General features: G+C 56.2%; 3 protein-coding genes across 4 annotated transcripts; 2 read left to right on the plus strand and 1 right to left on the minus strand.

The window, feature by feature from the left end:
- The first annotated feature begins 384 nt into the window (after positions 1-384).
- On the plus strand, positions 385-13,648 carry VARS1 (valyl-tRNA synthetase 1). The gene is made up of 30 exons (XM_080937616.1): positions 385-679; positions 861-1,279; positions 2,994-3,128; positions 3,204-3,342; positions 3,513-3,637; positions 3,767-3,851; positions 3,997-4,097; positions 4,231-4,358; positions 7,685-7,849; positions 8,000-8,081; positions 8,388-8,507; positions 8,588-8,696; positions 8,781-8,875; positions 8,994-9,084; positions 9,248-9,372; positions 9,453-9,556; positions 9,649-9,807; positions 9,888-9,978; positions 10,089-10,194; positions 10,282-10,352; positions 10,428-10,553; positions 10,779-10,883; positions 10,962-11,030; positions 11,120-11,198; positions 11,322-11,449; positions 11,616-11,771; positions 11,923-12,129; positions 12,457-12,568; positions 12,672-12,997; positions 13,510-13,648. The coding sequence occupies exons 2-30, from the start codon at positions 893-895 to the stop codon at positions 13,576-13,578; spliced, it is 3,795 nt and encodes a 1,264-aa protein (XP_080793742.1). The 5' UTR covers positions 385-679; positions 861-892; the 3' UTR covers positions 13,579-13,648.
- A 298-nt stretch (positions 13,649-13,946) lies between these two features.
- VWA7 (von Willebrand factor A domain containing 7) lies at positions 13,947-22,768 on the plus strand. Of its 2 annotated transcripts, XM_080937821.1 has the most exons (17): positions 13,947-14,079; positions 14,331-14,579; positions 14,987-15,268; positions 15,633-15,729; positions 16,282-16,392; positions 16,712-16,907; positions 17,011-17,180; positions 18,090-18,202; positions 18,437-18,553; positions 19,374-19,559; positions 20,114-20,246; positions 20,359-20,511; positions 20,598-20,690; positions 20,879-21,180; positions 21,248-21,387; positions 21,562-21,742; positions 21,826-22,768. In XM_080937821.1, exons 2-17 carry the CDS (start codon positions 14,346-14,348, stop codon positions 21,997-21,999), a joined length of 2,682 nt encoding a protein of 893 aa, XP_080793947.1. In that variant the 5' UTR covers positions 13,947-14,079; positions 14,331-14,345; the 3' UTR covers positions 22,000-22,768. The 2 variants fall into 2 exon arrangements, with proteins under 2 accessions (XP_080793947.1, XP_080793948.1); XM_080937822.1 differs by lacking the exons at positions 21,248-21,387; positions 21,826-22,768 and having other exon boundaries at positions 21,562-21,710.
- Positions 22,497-23,811, minus strand: SAPCD1 (suppressor APC domain containing 1; the record flags this gene model as incomplete). The annotated part of the gene is made up of 4 exons (XM_080937823.1): positions 22,497-22,605; positions 22,836-22,928; positions 23,324-23,464; positions 23,698-23,811. 4 exons carry the CDS (start codon positions 23,809-23,811, stop codon positions 22,504-22,506), a joined length of 450 nt encoding a protein of 149 aa, XP_080793949.1. The 3' UTR covers positions 22,497-22,503.
- Positions 23,812-24,190: the final 379 nt, after the last annotated feature.

Below are 24,190 nucleotides of genomic sequence, written 5' to 3' on the forward strand. Positions count from 1 at the left end.
GGGACAGATCCGCGGATTTCCCGCGAGCAGGGTGTGCACTCTGCTACTAAAGCCTGACACGGCCGGATTTCTTCAGCACACCCGATGAGATGGCTAAGTGCGGACGATAAAGTGACGCGGACCGCACGGTGCAGTTACGCCTGGGAACTTCTAACCTTTATTCCCTACAGCGATGGCCCCCGACAGGCAGGCACTGCTCGCAGCCTGTCCCGCAAGAGGCCGCAGGCTGGGACAAACCCAGCGCCGCAGGTAACTGAGTTTTCGGATTCCCGCGCGCACCAGGCCCGAGGACCCCGGGCTGCCCGCGGCGGCGCCTGACCCGAGGACCCCGGGCTGCCCGCGGCGGCGCCTGTCCCAGGCTCAGGCTCGTCCCCGCACGCGCGTTCCCGTCCCCCAGCCGCGCGAGCCACCCTCGCCCCTCCCCGGCCCGTCCGGCCGCGGTGGGCAGAGCACGGACCCTCGGGATCGCGCAGGCGGGGCCCGGCCGCCCCGCGAGGACCCGGGCCCGGAAACGCGCGCTGTCACAAAGGGGGACACGTGGGTGCCGCTGTCCCGGCCGCGCTCTCCCGTAGAGGGAGAGCTGCCTCCGCCGCCCGCCACCTCCTCCCCGGCCGCCCTGTGGGGCCGCGGCCGTGGCCGGTCGAGGAGATCTCCCGGCCAAGTGTGATCGCCGCCATCAGTATGTACACGCGGCGCGAACTCCCCTCTCACACCCCGGGGAAGGCGGGCGATCGGGGTCCCGCCTCCTCCTCCAGGCGCTGCTCGCGGCTGCTCCGCTAGGCCTAGGGCCGGGCCGGGCGCCTGCGTGCCTTGGCGCACGTGCTCACGTCCCCTCCTCTACCTGCCCGGTTTCTCCTCAGGTCACTCCGCCGCGTTCGGACCCTGCACAGCCATGTCCATCCTCTACGTCTCTCCCCACCCCGACGCCTTCCCCAGCCTCCGAGCCCTCATCGCTGCCCGCTACGGGGAAGCTGGTGACGGTCCCGGGTGGGGAGGTCCTCACCCCCGCATCTGCCTGCAGCCTCCCCCGAGCAGCCGGACTCCATTCCCCCCGCCTCGCCTGCCCGCCCTAGAGCAGGGGCCGGGCGGCCTGTGGGTGTGGGGGGCCTCGGCTGTAGCTCAGCTGCTGTGGCCGGCAGGCTTGGGGGGACCCGGGGGCAGCCGGGCAGCTGTCCTGGTCCAACAGTGGGTCAGTTATGCCGACACGGAGCTCATACCAGCTGCCTGCGGGGCGACCCTGCCTGCCCTAGGACTTCGAGGTCCTACTCAGGACCCCCAGGTGAGAGGGTAAACAGGATGGGAAAGAATCCAGAGGAAGGAAGTAGGTTGTCAGGCGGTCGAATTTCAGTTTGCCACCTGGTGTAGTAACTTTGGAAACACTTTAAGTTCTTGAACCTTTGTAACTTTGTCTGAGAATGGGAGGTGATGTAATCCCTTCTTCCGGGGGTGTGTGATAGACGAGTGCCTGGGAGCGTGGTTTTGGTGTTTTTACTTTTGGTTTTGGAGTGTGTGTGTTAAAAGTCTCACTAGCTGAATGGCTTGGGACGCACTGGTGTGCCATGCATTCCTAAGTCTCTGACGGTCTTGCGTTGAAGTCAGGCTGGAGGCAGAAACTGATGGCTTGCTCTCCACAGCTTGTTCAGGTTGCTTTCTTATACTTCGCTACTCGGTACCGTCTACAATGGACTGGCTCTCCACATAATCATTGGTCAAGATGTCCCCACAGACTTACCTACGGCCAGTTTGGTTGGGGACATTTTACCAATTGTCAAGGCCCTGGTGCTAGATGTGAGCTGTAGGAACGACTGGGGGAGAAGATAGCTGCTGGGAGGAGTTAGCGAAGTCGTGAAGTTGAGGAGGGGAAGGGAGAGAACAGATAACCCCCCGGATTGTTCCTGTGAGCCTTCCAGGGTAGACATGTGCCTTAACTACAGGGCAAGGGAGTGCATGGTGTATCCTTAATATCACTTCAGTGGGGGATGAAGGAACCGCACAGACCCTGGCCAGCTTCTATCAACCGACCGGCTAATAAGGTCTAAGAGCCTCATTTCTGCCTCCCTGTGGGGTAGTGCTTCATAGGTTTGCTCGTTTGTGCTTTTCTCAGCGGAATCTATTTGTTGATGCCCAGGCCTGGCAGGGTTGCTTCACACACTCCTCTAACTCTAGAGCCTGATGTTTCCTTGGACGCATAAACTTAAGTGTTCAGTGGCAACTTGTTGGGGTAAATCATACACAGAATACTTGCATGTATTCCATTTTTATGTTGTGTGTTTTGCCTGCGTGCGTGTGTGCGTGTGTGTGTGTGTGTGTGTGTGTGTGTGTGTGTGTGTGTGTGTATACACGTACACAAGTGTGCCTAGTGCCCAGGGACTCTGGGGCCATGTAACCAAGTGTTGTCTGTAACTGGGATTCCAGTCTGTTGTGCACCACTGTGTGGTTGCAGGAACCAAACCTGGGGCCTCTGTAAGAGTGGCCATCCTTCTTAACCATATCTATGTGCTATGCTAAATACTCTTCTACTGAACTTTGAACCAGACAGTGTTGTTTGTTGCTTTGAGACAGGGTCTTAACTATTCGGGCTAGTTGTGAAGACTAGGCTAGCTTTAAAGACGGGTTCCCCACCTTTGCCTTGTGAGAAGATTAAAGGCAAGCGGCTTTTTCATAATGACCATTTGAATGAGGGAGGAATCCGTAGCTTGAGTCAGGGAAGGTCATGGATGGGGTGGAATAGTGTCTTAACCTTGCACAGGTCAGGACCCTTCTGAGGGGGTTGAAATGACCCTTTCACAGAGGTTGCCTAAGAAAAACTTTGGAAGACATATTTATATTATGATTCATTACCATGGCAAGGTTACAGTCATGAAGTAGCAACAGAAATATTTATGGTTAGGGGATCAGCACAACATGAAGATCTGTATTAAAGGGTCTCGGCATTAGGGAGGTGAGGACCACCGGGATGTAAGCCGTGTCATGTCCCTTTCCTTTCCTGGTAGGCTGCCCTTGGGGCCCTGAGCAAGGCCTTGAAGCCCTTGGAGGAGTGGCTTCGGCTGCACACCTACCTGGCTGGGGATGCTCCCACTCTGGCCGACGTGGCTGCTGTAACAGCCTTGCTGCTGCCCTTCCGACACGTGAGTCACGGGAGCTTGGGAGGGACAAGTGCATGCCCGTTAGATGACTGAAGTAACGGGTTTGGTTTCTCTCAGGTTCTAGACCCTTCTGCCCGCCGGACCTGGGGTAATGTGACCCGCTGGTTTAACACGTGTGTCCAGCAGCCGGAATTCCGGGCTGTTCTGGGAGAAGTGGCCTTGTACACGGGGGCCAGGTCTGTCACTCAACAACCAGGTGAGGATGGAGGCAGCAGGGGAGGGACAAGGGGCCCTTTTATCTTGGAAATCTCTGGGCCATTGGGTGTGGAGGCTGTGGGAGGTGAAGGTCAGAGATGATCAGAGATTTAGCACTGTTCACAGAGGGTCCCCAGAAACCTGAGTCTGGATTTCTGTGCCTCTCTCCAGGCTCTGAGATCACTGCACCCCAAAAGACAGCTGCTCAGCTCAAGAAAGAAGCAAAGAAGCGGGAGAAACTAGAGAAGTTCCAGCAGAAGCAGAAGACCCAGCAGCAGCAGCCCCCACGCGGGGAGGTAGGAGGGCCAGGGCTGAGCAGGAGCGGGTGGGCCCCCACGCGGGGAGGTAGGAGGGCCAGGGGCTGAGCAGGAGTGGGTGGAGCCGTGTTGAGGTGGCTCATGTTTGGGTCTGTGTCTTCTGAACAGAAGAAACCAAAACCAGAGAAGAAGGAGAAGCGTGACCCTGGGGTCATTACCTATGACCTCCCTACTCCAGCTGGAGAGAAGAAAGGTACTGGCTGGGGAGGGACTCCGTTGTCTCTGCTGTGCGTGTCCCGGCTTCTGCCCTGCGTAGTGAGGGAGGGTTGGCAGACAGCCTGTCCCTAGTATCCTAACTTGTGGCTCTCTGGCTTTACTGAGCCCTTTTCCTCCTCCAGATGTGAGTGGCACCATGCCCGACTCCTACAGCCCTCAGTATGTGGAGGCTGCCTGGTACCCTTGGTGGGAGCGGCAGGGCTTCTTCAAACCAGAGTACGGGGTGAGTGGTTGCTACTGCCTAGGCCCTCGGGGCTGGAGGTGGACAGGGGCAGGACTGTAGGACCCGTTGCCTGGGAAGGGGCCACCCGAGGATGCCGTAGGCTTTAGCATTGCCCCTCCTTCTCCACCACCAGCGTCCTAGCGTGTCAGCACCAAATCCCCGAGGTGTCTTCATGATGTGCATCCCACCCCCCAACGTGACAGGTTCCCTGCACCTGGGCCACGCGCTCACCAACGCCATCCAGGACTCCCTGACTCGATGGTGAGCTCCTCTGCCCTGCTTGGCTCCGTCCTCTCCACTGGCTAGGCTCAAAGCCACGCTGGCCTTGTCCGGCCCCTCAGGTGTGGCTTTCCCTCTTGCTCCTCTGAGCGTTCAGCAGTATTTCCTATTCGGTCATCTGTCGTGCAGCTGAATTCCACAGGTTCCCCATTGTCGGGGTGCTGGGATTGGGCCCATGGCCTGTATACACTGAGTAGTCTACCCTAGAGCCTCACCATTGGTCTGCGGCCGAATTCCTCTGGGTCTTAACAAAGGCATGAGCAGACTGTTGTTGAAACACACATCTCCTGATCTTCCCACCCAGGCCTCCTCCCTTCCAGAATGGAGTCCTGGCTGTCTGCGTGTGTATCCACGTAGTGTATAGGGATTCGGTGTTCTTTCCACAATACACGATGCCCTCAATGCTTAGGGTGAAGTAGTAGTTTTTGTTTTCAAGACATGGTCTTACTATAAGTTTAACTCTGTTGTCCTGGACCCTAGACCAGGCTGGCCTTGAACTCACAGAGATCCATCTTCCTCGGCTTCCCATGTTAACTCTACCTGAGTCTTTCTTCCTATTTATTTGATTTTAAAACTCTTACTTAAGTTATATGTGCACTTCTGTAGGTCTGGGCACATGCGTGCAGATGCTGGAAGAAGCCAAGGGTGTTGGGTGTTTGTGAGCCATCTGATGTGGAGCTGGAAATTGAATTCTGGCTCTTTGGAAGAGCAGCACATGTTCTTAATAATCACTGAGCCATCTCCCCAACCCCCCTTCCTTCCTTCCTTCCTTCCTTCCTTCCTTCCTTCCTTCCTTTTTTTTAATAGGGAAGATTTAACTCTAACCAGCAAAGTTGTAACTCAGAGTTGGAGCTGTGGCTCAGCAGTAAGAACCCTGTGCTCCTGTAGACTTCCTGGGTTTGGTGACTGTCAGGCCCCTTAACCTTACTTTTCTGTATAAGTCCTCTGCAGGACACACACGACACATTCGGGTAGCCGAACACTCATTCAAAACGTGAAAGAAGCTATACAGTCAGGTGCAATGGCAAGGCTGGCAGGAGCGAGGACAGCTCAAGGCTAGCCTGGGCTATGTAGTGAGACCATAGCCAAAAGACTCAAGAGCAAAGACACAAAAGTTGTTCCTAAACTTTCTTCTAACATTCAACAGTTTCTGTCTTGGACATGTTTACTTGTTCTTATATGGAGACTGTCTTCATATTTTTTTAATTAAAAAAATTTAAAAGATTATTTTATGTATATGAGTACACTGTCCTCAGACCCACCAGAAGAGGGCATCAGATCCCATTACAGATGGTTGTGAGCCGCCATGTGGTTGCTGGGATTTGAACTCAGGACCTCTGGAAGGACAGTCAGTGCTCTTAACCACTGAGCCATCTCTCCAGTCCTTAATTTAAATTTCTACTGAGTATGTGAATAGTGTTTGTTTGTTTGTTTGTTTGTTTGTTTGTTTTTTTACATATATGTCTGTGTACCATATGTGTGCTTTGTGCCTGCAGAGGCCAGAGGAGGGAATTGGATCTCTAGGAACTACAGTTACAGATGTGTGAGCCACCATGTGGGTGCTGGGCTTTGAACCTGAGTCCCCTGGACAAGCAGCCAGTGCTCTCTTAACTGTTCCTGCGCTGAGGCTGTGTATGTTGGCTAGGCTGGCCTGCAGCTCCTGGCTTAGCGGCCCTTCCTTTTCTCAGCTGGTACTGCAGGCGCATGCCCTGGAGTTTAGCTATGGATTTATCTGCTCACTTTGTTTTCTATTTTATGTGCACTAGTGTTGTGCCTGCATTCATGTCTGGGTATCCCTTTGTGTGCAATGCACAGCCATCCCTTTGGACTGGAGTTACATAGTTGTGAGCAGTCGTGTGGAGCTGGGAAGAGAAGCTGAGTCCTTGAGACCCTCAGCCAGTGTTCACAACTGAAATGTCTCTCTGAGCCACCGTCTCCCGACCCCATTTGTTTTGTTTTGTTTTTGGCCTTTGGTGTTTTGATTTCCTGTTTTCTGGTTTCAGTAGCCCAAAATGGCATTGAGGTAAATGACCAAGGCTGGCCTTGAACTCCTGACACACTGCTGCATTTCCCTAACAAGTGTAAGAATTTCATGCATGAGGTGCTCTACCCAGATTTATTTTTAACAGTAATGATACCAAAAGGCGCTTTTCTTTTTCTTTTTTTGAGTTGCGGTCTGTCTTAGAACTTGCTATGTAGACCAGGCTAGCCTCAAACTCAGTTTGCCTATGCCTCCTGGGCAATGAGATTAAAGGTGTGCACCACCACCACCTGGTTCCTCAAAGCATATTAAAGTTTGTAAAGTATCTTAATGCTTTCTGAGGTGTTTGTAAGGGCGACTTCTTGCTGTCTATAATTACAGAGAGCAGACTTGCTACAATCCTTTTCCACAGAATATCTGAGTATAGTGCGATAAGCAGGCATAAATATAATATTCACTTTATTGTGTATTGATCATGGTCCTGGAACATGTGGGAGGGAGCTGTGGAGGTGGCTCAGTGGATAAAGACCTTGCTGCAGAAATAGGCACACCTGAGCTTGAATCCACAGGACGTGTGTCAGGCTGAGTGCACGTCTGCAGTCGCAGAAGCAGCGAAGAGCGTTGACAGCTTACTCCAGCTAAGCTTGGTACACGGGTGAACAAGAGTCCACAGCTCAGGGTGGAAGGCAGGGACTGAAGCTCCAGTTTACACTCTGGCTTTCACGTGCACACACGCACACTCGCATGTGCACACATAAAAACTAACAGCAGTGTCTTACAGATGAGAGATGTGTTCTTCAGTCCCTTCCAGTCCTTCCCTACATCGTTTCTAACTTTGCCAAGAAAATTTGGCCTTATGTGTCCTCCCTTACCACAGTGTGTCTCTTCCCCTGCTGATGTCACTTGTGAACTGAGGGTTTGCTCATTTACAGGGGCACAGGCATCATGCTGTTCTGCTGAAGAGCATGTCTGGGGATCTCGAGAGGCGTGTGCCCATCCCTGTCCTGTTTCCCTGTCGGGCACTTCAGTGTGTAACGGCTCTTAGGACAGTGGGGGGGGAGAGGAGCAAGACCTCTTGAGTGATCTGCCTGGGTCCCTGTGATGAAGTTTGTTCCTATCCGTGGCTTTGTTCCTAGGACCGTCTTGTGCTTAGCCCTCTGGCTGGGTGAGACCTCTGTTCTTTTTACTGATTGTTCTGCTGATCTTCCACGTCCTTTCTCACTGCCTGACTTCAGAATGAGGGCTTCACTCCACCCTTCCTTTAGCATCCACGAATCCTCGGGCTCTACTCGCCTGGCTCACCCTCTGGCCCTCATGTGTTCCACAGGCACCGTATGCGGGGGGAAACCACCCTATGGAACCCAGGCTGTGACCATGCGGGCATTGCCACCCAGGTGGTGGTGGAAAAGAAGCTCTGGAAAGAGCGGGGTGTGAACCGGCACCAGCTGGGCCGTGAAGCCTTTCTGCAGGAGGTCTGGAAGTGGAAAACCGAGTGAGTATAGCAGCCCCATGGATGCTGCAGCCCTTCACACGGGGTTGGCCAAAGGGTGAAATTTGTCACCTTCAGTGGGACAAGCGAGTCCCCCACTACCCACCACCCACCGGTGGCCGAAGGCTTATCCTGGACTCTGTCCACTTCCAGGAAGGGTGACAGGATTTACCACCAGTTAAAGAAACTTGGCAGCTCCTTGGACTGGGATCGAGCGTGCTTCACCATGGATCCTGTATGTAGGCAGAACGGGCAGGGCGGGGTGCTCATGGGTAGACTCCCCTCCTCCAGGAGGATGCAGCCATCAGCTCCTGGCCCAGACCCTAGCTGCAATCCTTGCTGTCCCGGCATCACCAGGCTCATGGCCTACCCTAGGTCTCCCATAACTACTACCAAAACAGGAACTGTCCTGGGGGCTCTGTGCTGGGTGAAGGACTGTAGGACAGGCCTGGTGGACTCCCTGCCCCCCGCCCCCGCCTGGGGCATCCTCCTTGGCCTCCAGGCACCAAGATTTCTCTTGACTTTTACTTCTTCACCCTAGAAATTGTCAGCAGCTGTGACAGAGGCTTTTGTCAGACTCCATGAAGAAGGGGTCATCTACCGCAGCACCCGCCTGGTCAACTGGTCCTGCACCCTCAACTCTGCCATCTCTGACATTGAGGTATGCTTCTGCCCACAGCCCGTCTCCCTCGTCTTCTCTAGCCCGGGCCTGGCCCACTTCTCTAAACACCCATCTCACAGGTGGATAAGAAGGAGCTGACAGGCCGCACCCTGCTCTCTGTGCCTGGCTACAAGGAGAAGGTGGAGTTTGGGGTCCTCGTGTCCTTTGCCTACAAGGTCCAAGGCTCAGGTGGGAGCTAAGATCACTAGGATGTGGGCTGGGAAGGGTGGGGAGTAGGAGGGAGCTCAAACACAGAGCCTTCTGTCACCCCAGATAGCAACGAGGAGGTAGTGGTAGCAACAACTCGGATTGAGACGATGCTGGGAGACGTGGCTGTAGCTGTGCACCCCAAAGATCCCAGATACCAGGTGGGCAGGGGCACTCAGCCTGTGTTCTGGGGTGGGTGCTGGCTCAGGATAGGCTCTGCCGGGGTGAGGCCCGTGTGCCCCGCCCCCTGTCAATCTTGACGTTTCCCTCTGTCTTAAGCATTTAAAAGGAAAGCTTGTTGTCCATCCGTTCTTGTCCCGGAGCCTTCCCATCGTCTTCGATGACTTTGTGGACATGGAGTTTGGCACCGGTGAGCAGTGACCATGGCCTATTGGGAGAAAGGACTGGAGCTGGATATAAGAAAGTGTGTTAGGGAGCGGACCCCAGAGTGCCACACACACCCTTCACTCTGAGGGGTGTGGGAGGGCACCTCCAACATGCAGTGGAACCCTGGCACACCCTGTGTCCTCTAGGTGCTGTGAAGATCACTCCGGCCCATGACCAGAACGACTATGAGGTTGGGCAGCGACATGGGCTCCAGGCCATTAGCATCATGGACTCAAAGGGTGCCCTTGTCAATGTGCCTCCCCCTTTCCTGGTGAGGATACCTGGACTTGGGGCCCTCTGTGGGAGGCAGAGTTACTTGGACATGGCCATGATGAGGCCTTTTCCATCCAGGGCATGCCCAGGTTTGAGGCCAGGAAGGCTGTGCTGGCGGCACTGAAGGAGCAGGGCCTGTTCCGTGGCATCAAGGACAACCCCATGGTGGTGCCGCTTTGCAAGTGAGACTGGGGACAGCACAGGTGGGGAAGGGTGGGGTTCCTCTGTGTGTTCAACACATGGCTTCCTCTCTATGACCCTCTTCCTCCTGCAGCCGCTCCAAGGATGTGGTGGAGCCTCTGCTAAGGCCACAGTGGTACGTGCGCTGTGGGGAGATGGCTCAGGCTGCCAGTGCTGCCGTGACCCGGGGTGACCTCCGCATACTGCCTGAGGCCCATCAACGCACCTGGCATTCTTGGATGGACAACATCCGGTGTGTATTGCCCCTGGGTAGGGAGGACGAGCTGCTGAGGGACACAGACAGCACCCTGACTGACCCCTCGATGTTTGTAGAGACTGGTGCATCTCTCGGCAGCTGTGGTGGGGCCACCGAATCCCTGCCTACTTTATCACCGTCCATGACCCAGCGGTACCCCCTGGGGAGGTGAGAAAGGCTGGAGCTAGATGTTGCCTGGCTGTGGTTTGTTGGGCCCTCGGTTGGCAGCGGGATCTGGGCAAAGCAAAGGAAGCCTTTTTGATAACCCTCTCTGTTAGGACCCTGATGGGCGGTACTGGGTAAGCGGACGCACTGAAGCAGAGGCCCGAGAGAAGGCAGCACGGGAGTTTGGAGTGTCCCCTGACAAGATCAGCCTTCAGCAAGGCAGGGAAGGGCTCGGAGGATGGGGACATTTGGGATTCTGTCCTTCTATTCTGATCCCTCTAATCTCTGACATTTGGTTTCTTCCAGATGAGGATGTATTGGACACCTGGTTCTCATCTGGTCTCTTTCCCTTCTCCATTTTTGGCTGGCCCAATCAGGTATGCTCCTAAAGTGAAGGGGGTGGGCTCGAAAGGGAATGCTTGGCTAACATGCATACCATCGTCTTCCCCCAGTCAGAAGATCTCAGTGTGTTCTACCCTGGGACCCTGCTGGAGACCGGCCATGACATCCTCTTCTTCTGGGTGGCCCGGATGGTCATGCTTGGCCTGAAGCTCACGGGGAAGCTGCCCTTTAGAGAGGTGTGAAGATGGCTAAGTCCTTGCCCCCCATGTCTTACCTTCCTTCTTGGGTGACTATTGGCTAAGGTTAGCTTTGGGTCTGGCCCCGGGCTGCTTCTTCACAGAGGAGAAGCACTTGTCAGACACACTGAGGCCCGGAGCTAGTAGGGCCTGTAGGAACCCATGATTCCCAGGGGCAGACTGGGAGGCCATGGCCTCACTGTGCTGTTTGTCACGTGCCCCCAGGTCTATCTCCACGCAATTGTACGTGACGCTCACGGCAGGAAGATGAGCAAGTCTCTTGGCAATGTCATCGACCCCCTGGACGTCATCCATGGAGTTTCCCTGCAGGTGGGGCACTCAGTGGGTTAGCTAGGAGCAAGTTTGCAGTGTGGCTGGGACAATCTGATGCCTCCATCTCCTCCCTAGGGTCTCCATGACCAACTACTGAACAGCAACCTGGATCCCAGTGAGGTGGAAAAAGCCAAAGAAGGGCAGGTAAGGGGCATGCCCCAGCGGTGGGCTGCAGCCGGTGGGCAGGGGTGGGCTGCAGCCGGTGGGCAACCTGACCACTGTTTCCTCTGCAGAGGGCCGACTTTCCAGCAGGGATTCCTGAGTGCGGCACTGATGCCCTACGCTTTGGACTCTGTGCCTACACATCCCAAGGTGTGGTCTCCTGTTCTCCCTTAATTACCTGTCTTCTTAAAACCTGAGCTCTCCTCCACCTTGGGCCTGCAGAGGACCCCTCAGAGAGAGAATGGAGTGGAATCACATTCATCCCTCCCCTAGGTCGAGACATCAACCTGGATGTGAACAGGATCCTGGGGTACCGTCACTTCTGCAACAAACTCTGGAATGCCACCAAGTTTGCTCTGCGCGGCCTTGGGAAGGGCTTTGTGCCCTCACCAACCTCCAAGGTGAGGGTCTGGTTGGCGGCCATCTTTGCCAGCACACAGGCTGTACCTCCACTCAAGTGTCAGCATGGTCCCAGTGTGCCAAGACTGCTGTCCCCTGAAGGTCCTGTGGGAGGTGGCTCCCTGCCCTGGTAATGTGGCCGACTGACTGATATTTTTCTTCCCCAAGCCTGGAGGGCGTGAGAGCCTGGTGGACCGCTGGATCCTTAGCCGGCTAACTGAGGCCGTGCGGCTCAGCAATGAAGGCTTCCAGGCTTACGATTTCCCCGCCATCACCACCGCCCAGTACAGCTTTTGGCTCTATGAGCTCTGTGATGTCTACTTGGTGAGTAGCTGGGGCGGGGCCTAGGACCTGCCGTTCTGACCTCGGGCTGGCTCTGAGACTTGAGTTCACCTTTTGTTTTTCCAGTCCTCATGGGGGACAGGGGGAGCTCCAGGTGGGACCTGACCCTGAGCCTTCTGCCTCCTATCCCTAGGAGTGCCTAAAGCCCGTGCTGAACGGAGTGGACCCGGTGGCAGCGGAGTGTGCTCGGCAGACCCTCTACACCTGCCTGGATGTCGGCCTGAGGCTGCTCTCACCCTTCATGCCCTTTGTCACAGAGGAGCTATTCCAGAGACTGCCCCGGCGGACACCAAAAGCTCCTGCTAGCCTCTGTGTCACCCCCTACCCAGAGCCCTCAGAGGTATGACGTGTGGCCTAGAGGGCATGCTGCTGCCCTCCCAAGCCGTCCCTTTACCCTCATTCAGCCTTATGGTTAGTGTCCCCACTGGGCCTCACAGTGCTCCCCTTCCCCCACTGCCTCACAGTGCTCCCCTTCCCCCACTCTGCCTCACAGTGCTCCCCTTCCCCCACTCTGCCTCACAGTGCTCCCCTTCCCCCACTGGGCCTCACAGTGCTCCCCTTCCCCCACTCTGCCTCACAGTGCTCCCCTTCCCCCACTCTGCCTCACAGTGCTCCCCTTCCCCCACTCTGCCTCACAGTGCTCCCCTTCCCCCACTCTGCCTCACAGTGCTCCTGGAAGGACCCTGAAGCTGAAGCTGCTCTTGAACTAGCGCTGAGCACCACTAGAGCTGTGCGCTCTCTGCGTGCCGACTACAACCTGACCCGGACCAGGCCCGACTGTAAGGCTCAGGCCTGTGTCCACCTCTCCCATGTCCTCCAGGGCCCCGGGGAACCCAGACTGGCTGTAGCCAGGCTTCACTTTTCTCCCTCTCCCGTCTGCAGGCTTCCTGGAAGTAGCTGATGAGGCCACAGGTGCCTTGGCCTCGGCAGTGTCCGGCTATGTGCAGGCCCTGGCCAGTGCGGGCGTGGTGGCCGTCCTGGCCCTGGGTGCTCCTGCACCGCAGGGCTGCGCTGTGGCTGTGGCTTCAGACCGTTGCTCCATCCACCTGCAGCTGCAGGGCCTAGTGGACCCAGCCCGGGAGTTGGGCAAGCTGCAGGCCAAGCGAAGTGAGGCACAGCGACAGGCTCAGCGGCTGCAGGAGCGCCGTGCTGCCCCTGGTTACGCAGCGAAGGTCCCCCTTGAGGTCCAGGAGGCAGATGAAGCGAAGGTGTGTGGTGGGGTATCCACGGTTATGCCCCCGTTCTCAGCAAGCCCAGCTGCTAGGACCCTGGGACCCCTGTGGCATTGGAGCCCTAAGTATAGTGCCTGTCCCTGCTTAGCCGCCTAGGCTCACCCAGAAAGTCAGTTTGTCTCCTGGTGTGGAATCCCCCAAGACCCTGGCCTCTCGAGTCTTCCGAGGAGGCCCAGCACGTGGGAGCACGCGCTACACTGAGTGCTCTTTTCCGGGCCCTCTGTGTTGTCTTTTCACCGCACAGTGAAGAGGGCAGTATGTGGCCAGGCAGCCTGTGGGCTCCTGCACGGTGGGGTCCCAGGCAGGGTTGTGTGTGTGTGCTCCAAGGCCCTTTGTCACCGGGTACTCGGGAAAAGGAGCGCTCTAGAGGAGGGTCTTGACGGAAGTGGGTGTGCTGCAGAGGGTCTCACCAGCCCGGCTCCTCTGCTCTCTGGGTGTTTGGTCTCCTTGGGCATGGGTCATCACCATACACACCTCTTCACCCCCAGTTGCAACAGACAGAGGCAGAGCTCAGGAAGGTGGAGGAGGCCATCGCCCTGTTCCAGAAGATGCTGTGACAACCCCCCACTCCACCCTTCAGCCCCCAGTGTTCCACCAAACAGGGATGGCAGCAATAAAATATTTTGCCAACATTTCCTCTTGTGTGTGTGGTGTGGGCAGGGGGGATGCAGAGATCTGACCTGGGAGTTCCTGGGAGCGGCAGGCTGGCTGCTGACTACAGCCAGGTCCTGGGTGCTGGTGGGCAGGGATGCGTCTGTCTGGGTCTGTCTCTGGCACGGTGCCAGGCCTGAGTCACGCTGTTCTGCCAGCTCCCTCCCTCCCCAGCTCACCTCACTGCGCTGCTGCGGCTGCGAGGCCCGCCCCGGCCCCGCCCTGGCTTTCACTACATCTTCTGGCCCTGGGTTGGCATGAATGGGAGAGGGACGGGCAGCCTGTCCTCAACCCCTTGCTAAGGGCCCCCCTCTCGCTCTACTGAGGCCCAGTTAATTATAACTCTGACCTAAGTGCCCTGTGACGCTGCACTGGGGCCAGCGCTGCCCAGGAGACCCAGCAACCAGGTAGGCAAGGCCTGAGGAGACTTCCTGTCCCTGGGGCCGGGCTGGGGCTCAGCCCGGTGCAGGAGAACCTTGAGAGGCTCCCGTGTCTATTGGCCTGACAGGCCTTGGGTTGTGCGGGGCACAGGTTCAGGGTGGGGAACCAGGCTGGAGTAGATGGGGCACTTAAAGCAAAGCAGGAAGTGGACAGCAGGTGCCAGGCCTGCCCTGGAATCCGTGGCTTCCTTTTCCCTCGAGGTGCTTCTGTTCCTTAGGTCCATGATTCAGCCATGTTCCCTGTGGAGGTACCCCTGTCCCACCTGGGCCCCCCAATACTGCTTCTGCTTCAGCTGCTGTTGCCCCCAATATCTGCCTTCTTTCCCAACATCTGGAGCCTTCTGGCTGCTCCGGGATCCATCACTCACCAAGACCTGACTGAGGAGGCTGCACTCAATGTCACCCTGGAGCTCTTTCTGGAGCAGCCGCCCCCAGGCCGACCACCCCTCCGTCCAGAGGACTACAGGGTGAGCAGCCCTGGGTCCTCTCACACCTTTTCACTCTACAGTTCCCTGGGGTGTCTCAGAGGGCCCTTGTCAAGAGGAGGCTTACCTTTGACCTACTTACTTCCACCCTCTGCAATTCTGAGTCCCTCAGTCTTGGTAAAGTCTGTACCAAGGGGCAATGTGGTGGCACACACCAGTAATCCCAGCACTTGAGTAAGGAGAATTGAAGTTTATTTAAGGCTAGCCTGGGCAACAAAGTGAGTGCCAGGCTAGCCCGGTCAGCCAGTTCAAATCTGCCCCTCCCCTGTGGGGCCCTTCACCCTCCATTCTAGTCACACTCAGCTTTGAGTGCCAGTTGCTAAGGTGGCTCAGGCAGTGGTAGAATCCAAGCCACTCCTGGAGTCTCGTTCCCTAACCACTCTTGCTAGGGCCGGACCCTCCTCGCCGATGACATCTTTGTGGCCTACTTTGGATCTGGGTTCTCTTCCCGACGGTTCAGAGCAGCTTTAGGAGAGGTGTCTCGTGCCAATGCAGCCCAAGACTTCCTGCCAGCTTCCAAGAGCAACCCCGACCTCCACTTTGATGCTGAACGGCTAGTCCAGGGGCGCACTCGCTTGGTGGGGGCCCTTCGGGAAACCCTGGTGGCTGCCAGAGCCCTAGAGTATACTTTGGCCCGCCAGCGCCTAGGGGCTGCACTTCATGCCCTGCAGGTGACCCTGGGGGCTTTTAACCTGCCTCCCCTACTCTGGGAGGATGGAGCACACCCCTCCTAAGCTGGCAGCACTTCTGTCCTGCCGGGGGTGGGGGTGTTGGTTTATCTGCGGGATCGCTAGAAAGCCTGTGGCTTATACTCCAAGACAGAAAGGCTGGGGTGTGCCCATCTGGGCAAAGCTCTTTTCAGCAGAAGGGGGACAGTAAACAGGAGCAGCAGGTGGAATACTTTCTGGGTAGGAACAAGTCAGGGTGTGGGGGCTGCACAGCAGGGGGGTTGGACCCTGGGTGGCATATTAAGATGTTGACCCTGACTAGATCAAATCAGTACCTTGTTCCCCTTCATTCTCTCCTGGGGACCAGGATTTCTATAGCCACAGCAACTGGGTAGAGCTGGGGGAGCGGCAGCCACACCCTCACCTCCTCTGGCCAAGGCAGGAACTCTGGAGCCTGGCACAAGGTATGGCCATGATCCACTCTGGAGGTGGGAATTCTGGGAGCCTCGTGTCCCCATGCACCCATTGCCTTGTCACCTTCTGGAGTCTCGGGATGGGATGGTGCTTTTTCCCTGCAAGAGTTATGAGGTTCTTCAGTCTAGCTAATGGCTACAAGAGTTCTGTGGCCTTCTCAGCCCTACCTAGGGAAACGTCCAGGATCAGCTCAGACCTCAGACCGGTCTTGCATGTGGCTTGTTTGACCACCATGCCAGCCCGGTGGCGTTCTCTCTCGACTCCCTCATGCTCCCAACTTACGGGGAGCTGCATCCTGTCCACTATGGGATCGTAGCCTGTCTGTGGTTCACAGAGAGCAGAATCCCCAAAGGGTTGGTACCCACACTTGTGGGTTGTGCACATCGGCCCCACTCTCAGACTTCCAAATGGTCGAGTGCAGAAAGCCTGGCCAAGGTGTCTGTGGCCTTTTCTATCTTTCCAGTGGAGAGGAAGATGTTAGGTAACCAGGGATAAATCCAGCAGGCTGAGGCTTGGATTCCAGCCACTGCTTCTGTTCCCAGTGGGAGATGTTACCTGCTCGGACTGTGAGGGGCTGAGCTGCCCTGGGAATATGTTGGACTCAACACTGCTCACTTCAGGCTACTTCGGAATGCATCCCCCCAAACCTCCAGGTACCAGATGCGGAGGCTCCCAGAAGGAAGAGGAGAAAGTCACTTTCTTTGACTTAAACACAAGGTCCTGATTGCATCTACTTAGGAGAGGGTGGTGTAATAGAGACAGAGTGGGTGGATGAAGGCTGAAGAGACAGAGTCGTCCTCTGCTGCCTGGTCAGTGTTGGAGACTAAATACAGCGACTCTGACAATGCTTGACGTTCACAAAATGTCACTATTTCCTGATGCCCTCATGCTGAGGGTCAGAAAAATTCCCATGGTCTTTAGGAGGCACCGAGTGTTTGACTCTTACGTGCCAGATCTCTTTCCTTAATCTAGGGAAATGTAGCCATGGAGGCCACTTTGACCAGAGCAGCTCCCAGCCACCCCGAGGAGGCATCAACAAGGACAGCACATCCCCAAGCTTCTCCCCACACCATAAGCTGCACCCCCAGGCTGCAGAAGTGGCACTCCAAGCTTCCACCCAGGCCTTCAGCCTCCTGCGAAGCCGCCTGGGAGACCGGGGGTTCTGCAGGTGGGTGGTGGCCTCATGGAGACCACTAATGGGTCAGTGCTCCTGCCTGCGGGAACTGAGGAACTGGGCAGGCCCTTCACTGCGACTCTGACTTGAACCACAGGCTGCTGGACATCACCCCAGCTTCCAGCCTCAGCTTTGTCCTGGACACCACAGGCAGTATGGGCGAGGAAATCAATGCAGCCAAGATCCAGGCTCGCCGCATAGTGGAGCAGCGGCAGGGCAGCCCCATGGAGCCCGCTTCCTACATCCTGGTGCCTTTCCATGACCCAGGTAGCGGTGGTCTACAGGGATAGTGGAGACCTCTGCCTGTTGTCCTGGGTGACCTTACTGGGTACCTGTGTCCACGTAGAAGATGAAAGTAGCTTGTCTGCTGTCTCTGTAGGGGGCGGTCTTACAAGTCCAGCGCCTGCTTAGGCACGTGCCTCTGGCTTCCTTGGACTTCTGTGCTAATCCGCCTTTTGGGTTCATTTTGTTTAAAAATGTGGGTGGCTGTTTCGCCTTTAAGTTGATCTGCACATGCACACGTATGAAGGACAGGAAAGGGTGTCAGATCCCCCGGAACTGGAGTTGCAGGTGGTCCTGAGTGGCCTGATATAGAGTGGAACTCGGATCCTTGCAACAGGGCAGTGACAGCAAGCTCTCTTACCTGCTCAGCCGCTGTCCAGGTCAGACATAAGATGAAGGGCCTGTTGTGTGGGGAGGTTAGAGATTACTGTTCCTACTTTTTTTCCCTCTGAGCCCAAAGTCGGCTTACCTGGCCTGGCCCTACTAGTCTTTCTGCACCCTTGGGCTGGCCATTTGTGTGCTTCACCATCTGTAAAACGCCAGTTTGTGCCTGTTTATCCTCCTGGACAGAGGGATAGTGTCTGCGTTGACTAGGGACTCACAGTGTGCTTTGTGGACGCATGAGTCAGTAACGTTACCGTGTCCAGGTATTGTGGTTTACAACGCATGACTCATTCAGGTCTCCCAAGTAGCCTCTCGGGTGAGTCCTTTTCTCTCCTTAAACTTTAAAGGCGGGGGCTGGAGAAATGGCTCAGCACTTTAGAGCACTTGCTACTCTTGCAGAGGACCCGCGTTTGGGTTATGTTATCCACCTTGGGGAGGAGGCTCACGGCTCCCGTAGAGGTCCTCTGGGCCTCCTCCTCACTCACCTCATCTTCCTTCCCTCCTGCCCAGGGTTTGGTCCTGTCTTTACCACCAGTGACCCTGACAGCTTCTGGCAGAAACTCAATGAGATCCATGCCTTGGGGGGTGGAGATGAGCCGGAGATGTGCCTGTCTGCCCTGGAGGTCTGACTGCTCCCTCTCCTGCCTCTCCCTTTCCCTCTTAGCCTGCCCTTCCAGGCCCTGCCACCAGGAGGAGCCAGAGCTCTGCCCTCGCTCCCGCTCCCTTGTCTTCTCCCACATCCACAGGCTTCCTTCCAGGGCCATGCTCCCTTGTTCTCTGCCCCACCCCCACCCCCTGGCTCTACCCATTCCCCTGGTGCCACCATTTTGAACATGAGCCTTTTTCCTCCTTGCCAGCTAGCCCTGCATCATACACCTCCCCTCTCAGACATCTTCGTCTTCACTGACGCCTCCCCTAAGGATGCTTTTCTTACCAACCGTGTGGAATCCCTGACTCGGGAGAGGAACTGCAGGGTGAGCGCAGTGTTAGCAACCTGAGCATGCAAAAGAAAGCGGCCTCGTGGAAGGTCACCCCGCATCTTTAGCATACTCCAGAGTGGGAGGCCATGCCCTCAGCAAAACTGAACCGAGTTTATTAAACAGGTCCAATAAACCATCCAAAGAACGGGTCGTGAGGATCTCTGTGGACACCAGGGTGGGCAGAAACTAAATGAAGCAAGAAGGGAGCAGTGTTGGTTCAAACTTCTAGAATCTGATCCTGGGCAGTTTATTTTAGACATATTTAAATATTCAGTGTAACTTTGAGGAAAGGTTTCCTGGCAACACTTATCACTCGTGACCTCTTCCTCAAGACTGGGAAACAATACTCAAGATAAAGAAGGCCTAGGGAGGACAAGTCTGGGATCCACGCAGCCGTCTGGGAGGTTCGGGTGAGGCCTGTCCCCACAGATAGCACAGAGCACAGGCTATTAACCACACGTACTCCCACTTCCCTGAGGACAGACAAGAGACAACTATGGTTTCTGTAGAGCTTATCTGTGAGCACAAGGACCTTTTCTGTCTTCGTTGGGCAAACAAGGGTGGGCTTGGTTCGGTGGCGTCTACATCGGAGGCCCTGGGTCTAATCCTTAGTGCAACACACAAGAAGCAAGTGCCAGTATATATAAAGACAGAATTAAAAACAAAGCCGGGAAATGAAGCTCCCGGAAGCTCCCTCTGAAACAGGGTAAGAGTTCTCCCGCCCACCACATCTGCTGGGGCAGTAAGACCTTTGTTACCAATGCAGGCTGAGCTGCTTGGCTACACCAAGCATTGGGTTGTCATTTGGCCACAGGTGACATTCCTAGTAACTGAAGACCCATCGAGAGCTCGGGGCCGAGTGCGGCGCGAGGCCTTGTCTCCTTTGCGTTTTGAACCATATAAAGCAATAGCCCTGGCATCAGGGGGAGAGGTGATCTTCACTAAAGACCAGCACATTCGGGATGTGGCTGCCATTGTTGGGGAGAGCATGGCTGCTCTGGTGAGTAGAGCCAGAGCTGAGGTCCGAGATGCTGTGTGCTTCTTAAAGGAGGAGTTCTGACAGATCAGGAAGGGACTCTTCTCTTCCCAGAGACCCATGGCTTCTTACTTCCCTGCCTTTCATGTGAATACGGCACCCTGGCCTCTAGGGCTGCCGTGGGAAATCGGTTTTTTGTTTGTTTGTTTGGTTGGTTAGTTGTTTTGTTTTTGAGACAAGGTCTTACTATGTAGCCCTGGCTAGCTTGGATATTTTACTGTGTAGACCAGGCTAGTTGCAAACTCACAGAGATCTGCCTGCCTCTGCCTCCCTAGTGCTGGGATTAGAAGTGTGAGTCACCAAATGTAGCCATTTGTCATCTTTGAAGGCAGAACAAGGAATGGTGGCCTCATTCTGAGTCCCTCACCTCCAGCTGTGTCAGCGAGCACAGCCCCTGGTTCATCAGCCCGCTGACATCCCCGTGGGAGGTCGTCTTCCCCCTCCCTCCTCACCTGTGTTCCCACCCCCACCCCTGTGCTTTTCCTCGTTCTCCACTTTGGTCCTGATCATATCTCTAGGTGACTCTTCCCCTGGAGCCTCCGGTCTTAACCCCCGGGAAGCCGTGTGTGTTCGTGGTGGACAGCCTGCTCTGGCAGGTCACAGTCCGGATGCACGGGGATATCAGTAGCTTCTGGATCAAGAGCCCCGCAGGTACTCTAATGTGGGGCTCAAGGCAGACAGCAAAGTCAAGAGTGGAGAAGGAAGGGGGCTGTGCAGAGAGACAAGAATTACTTCATGTGACAGTGTCTTGTCCCCATCCAAGGGGTGTCCCAGGGCCCAGAGGAGGGCACAGGTCCTCTGGGCCACACTCGTCGCTTTGGGCAATTCTGGACAGTGACCATGACTGACCCCCCTCAGACAGGGTCTTGGGAGATCCAGGTAGCAGCTGAGGGAAGCCCCCGGGTGAGAGTACAAGGTAAGGAGAGGGGTTCCTGGGGCAGTGGTGAGCAGTGGCCGCCATGGTCCTGTCAGAGTCTCAGACTGCCTCCCGTCCCCTCCCAGCCCAGACGTCTCTGGACTTCCTCTTTCATTTCGGCATCCCTGTGGAGAATGGACCCCACCCTGGCCTCTACCCCCTGACTCAGCCAGTCGCAGGTAGTGCTGTCCACTGACCTCTGCCCCCGGCCACTGCGCTGTAGTCGTGCGTAGATGACCGCGTGTGCCGTCTGATGAGTAAAGAACACTGACCGCAGCCCCGGCCTGATGGCTTCACAAGGCACACGGCCATGACCCTGCGCCTCCTCCAGCTTCATGCACACCATAGTCTTTCCCTCTCACCTCAGGTCTCCAGATGCAGCTGCTGGTGGAAGTGACAGGGCTCGGCTCCAGACAGAAGCTTGTGGATGGCCAGCCACACTTTTCCCATGTTGTCCTTCGAAGGGTCCCAGAAGGCACTCATCTGGGCCGGGTGTCCTTGGAGCCCGTGGGGCCCCCCGAGCGAGGCCTCCTTGCGGCCTCACTACCGCCCACACTGCTGTCTGTCTCTGCACCCTTCTCCCTGGAGCTGGTTGGTCAGGATGGAAGGGGACAGGGCCTGCAGAGGACTGCCCCCCAGCCTTGCAGTGTGGCCCCCGTGCTTCTGGAGGTGAGGAGACCTGTGGGCGGGGCTGGGGAGATTGGAACCAGCTGTCCTGACCCGCCCTTCCCTGCAGCTCAGTGGCCCGCCAGATTTCTTGACTCCAGGCAGCAAAGCCCCTCTCAGTCTCCACATCGCCAGCTTCTCTGGCCCTCAGGATCTTGATCTTAGGACATCCGTGAACCCTAACTTCTCCCTCACCTCCAACCTCTCCAGGTGAATCTTCTGTTCGCCTCTGCTTGGATTCTGGCTCCACCCAGTCAGTTCTACAGGGGCTGGGGCTTGAGGACCTGACCCTCAGTCTCCAATCTTGTCCTGTGCTTGGCTTCACCCCCTTGGCTGTGACCGAGCAGGAAGCTTCTGTCTGATCCGAGGCTGTCCACTCTTCAGGGCTCGCCTGGGACTGAATGAGTCTGCCTGGGGACGCCTGTGGCTAGAGGTCCCAGATTCAGCAGTCCCTGACAGTGTGGTGACGGTAACAGTGACAGTGACTGCAGGGGCTCAGGGAGCCAGCCAGATGCCCCCAACCCATGCCTTCCTCCGGCTCCTGGTGCTGGCCCAGACCGCGAAGGTGAGGTGCTTCCTCACTCTTCAGCTGCCAGAGCCTGGTGGGTGGAGGCCCAGCTCTCTTCACCTTCTCTCTCCTCTCCCCAGGACCAGCTGGACGCCCCTGCCCACTCTGCTGCCCCCGTGCTGTCCCCTGCCACCCCTGTCTTGCCTCCTTCCACTTTGGTGACTCAGGGCAGAGCCGGAGGAGGGATGGCGGGCAAACCCTGGTGGGGAACAGTTGGGGGGGTGCTGTTCCTGCTAGGCTGCACCTCCTGGTAACACAGGGACAGACATCAGGCCTCATTTTCAGCCTGCCCTGTGGGTGAGATGGTCACATGGCTTCAGGGCCCCGCCCTGCCCACCTGGTTTGGGGATTTTTCTTCTATCACATTTGTCCCTCATCTTTCTTTTGACCAGGCTGGCCTCACAGAGCTCTACCTGCGTCTGTGTGTCTTCCTACTGCTGGGATCAAAGGTGTGCCTGGCTCCCTTAACTTTCTAAAATGAGTGCACAGGTGTACACAGCGGTGCATACCTGTGGTCCCTGTAGCAGGGAGGACTGCTGCAGGGCCAGCCTGAGCTATGAGACCCTAGCTCAAAACCCCTGTCAACCAAACACACACAGGATTGAGATCCGGGGTGACGGGGCTTCCCTTGAGGTGCTTTTCCTAACCCCAACAGAAGCCCAGCCAAAGGCTTTTCCTCTCGTTTTTAAAGAAAGCTGCTGTTTATTGCAGAAGCAGGGCAGGGGCAGGGGGGATTCCAACTCCAACCCACTCCTTCCTCACAGGCACAGGGAGGAAGGGTTACACAAGGGTAACCTTTGCTCCTGGGGGAGCCCGGCTCCCGGGGACTGGGTGACTCCTTTCTGCTGCTTTGACAACTCCTAAAAGAGAGAGAACCAGCCTGGCACCTGGCACCCACCCTGTGGGTTTGTCAGCCAGGGCTCAACACGCCTCAGTTTACCCATCGCTGCCACAGTTCTCTTGCCTTGACATCCCCTCCTGGTCCTGGACTGTGCAGCTGCCGGCCTTTCCTGTGGATGTGGGCGAGGCTAAATCAATACGGCCCCAAAGCCCCTCCCCGAAGTCTAGAAATTAACAACAATAAACTCACCTTCTGAATCAGACTGCGCAAACAAGCATTCACCTTTTGAATCTGGGTTAACTGAGGGGCGTCAGCCTCTGAGTATGAGGCCATCAGAAAGCCCTAGAGGGGTTGGAGGGTGACCGTGTGCTGGGACAGGTCCTTCTGCTGCTTCACTGCTGGTCACTCACCAGTTCCTTTCAAGCTGCCTGGAACCTTCCCACTCCACCCCAGCTCCTGTTCCTTATGGGACCTCTCTGACCATCCCCTGCCCTGTGAGACACACCCAGGCCACTCTCTTGCTCTCTGTGGGGTGCTCAGATGGAGTCCCTCTCAATGGAATGCAGACCAGCCTCTTCCAGCACAATGAACATGGTGGCCATCCTGTCATTCTAATGCTATTCCAGTTCATGAGCGCTGCCTGTTAACCCTTCCCTTGCCAGAGCAGACTTCGAGGTCCACATCCCCCGCCCCCCATTTCTCCCTGCCCAGCCCATGTATGGAAGGCTGCCCCCTACTTCACCAAGGGCCCCCAGCTGCAGCTGCCGTTGCTGTGTCTCCCTCAGACGGTCTGCGAACCAGGCTTGGCCGTGCTCCAGCAGCTCCAGGCCCTGCCACAGAGCATCTTGTTTCCTCTCCAGAGCCTGCATCATCTGCAGCTGGCTTAGAAAGGAGACACAGGCCAGAACTTCTCATTCCTAGAGGACCCTAGATAAGGCAATCTCTAACGAGCTCACTCTCTGATCACCAAGAGTGAGCGCAGGCTCTCCACTGAGGACTTGAATGGCCAGGGGACATGGAGGAAGCCTGTGGGTTCTCAGAGTTGAGAGGAATGTATCAAGGACAGATCAGGGAAGGGGATGTTCTAAGACCTCATTGGTCTAGTACTCACCCAGAGGAAGAAGTTCTGGGCCCCTGGGTCTTGAAGGCTTGTCCCCAGTGGTAGCAACAGAACAGTGTAGGGCGCTTGCACTAAGGGTGGCTCACCAGGACCTGGGCTCTCCATGGCTCTTCAGTGGGAAGGGCGGAGCCAGGACCGATCCCTCCCCAACCCATCTTCTACCCATCCTGCTTTGTCCTTCAGCCTGTGAGGCCAGGCTAGTCCTTAAGGCTAGAGATAGCCTCCCTTAAACTGTGTGTCAACCTTCAATCTTTTTTTTGTACAGTCTGTTGGAAGTAGCTTGTCCTCATTGAGTCCCAAGGACAGAATCTGAATTTATTTAAATTTTTATCTTTTTGAGTCATGGTCTCCCTATGTAGTCTATCCAGCCTGGAGCTCACTATATAGACCAGGCTGGCCTCAGACTTGGAAACGTGCCTGCCTTTGTCTTCCCAGTGCTGGAATTAAAGGTGCGCCATCGTACCTGCCTTGTTTATGCCGCCAT

This window comes from Micromys minutus (genome assembly GCF_963924665.1).
Source record: "Micromys minutus genome assembly, chromosome: 25".
Classification (NCBI taxonomy): domain Eukaryota; kingdom Metazoa; phylum Chordata; class Mammalia; order Rodentia; family Muridae; genus Micromys; species Micromys minutus.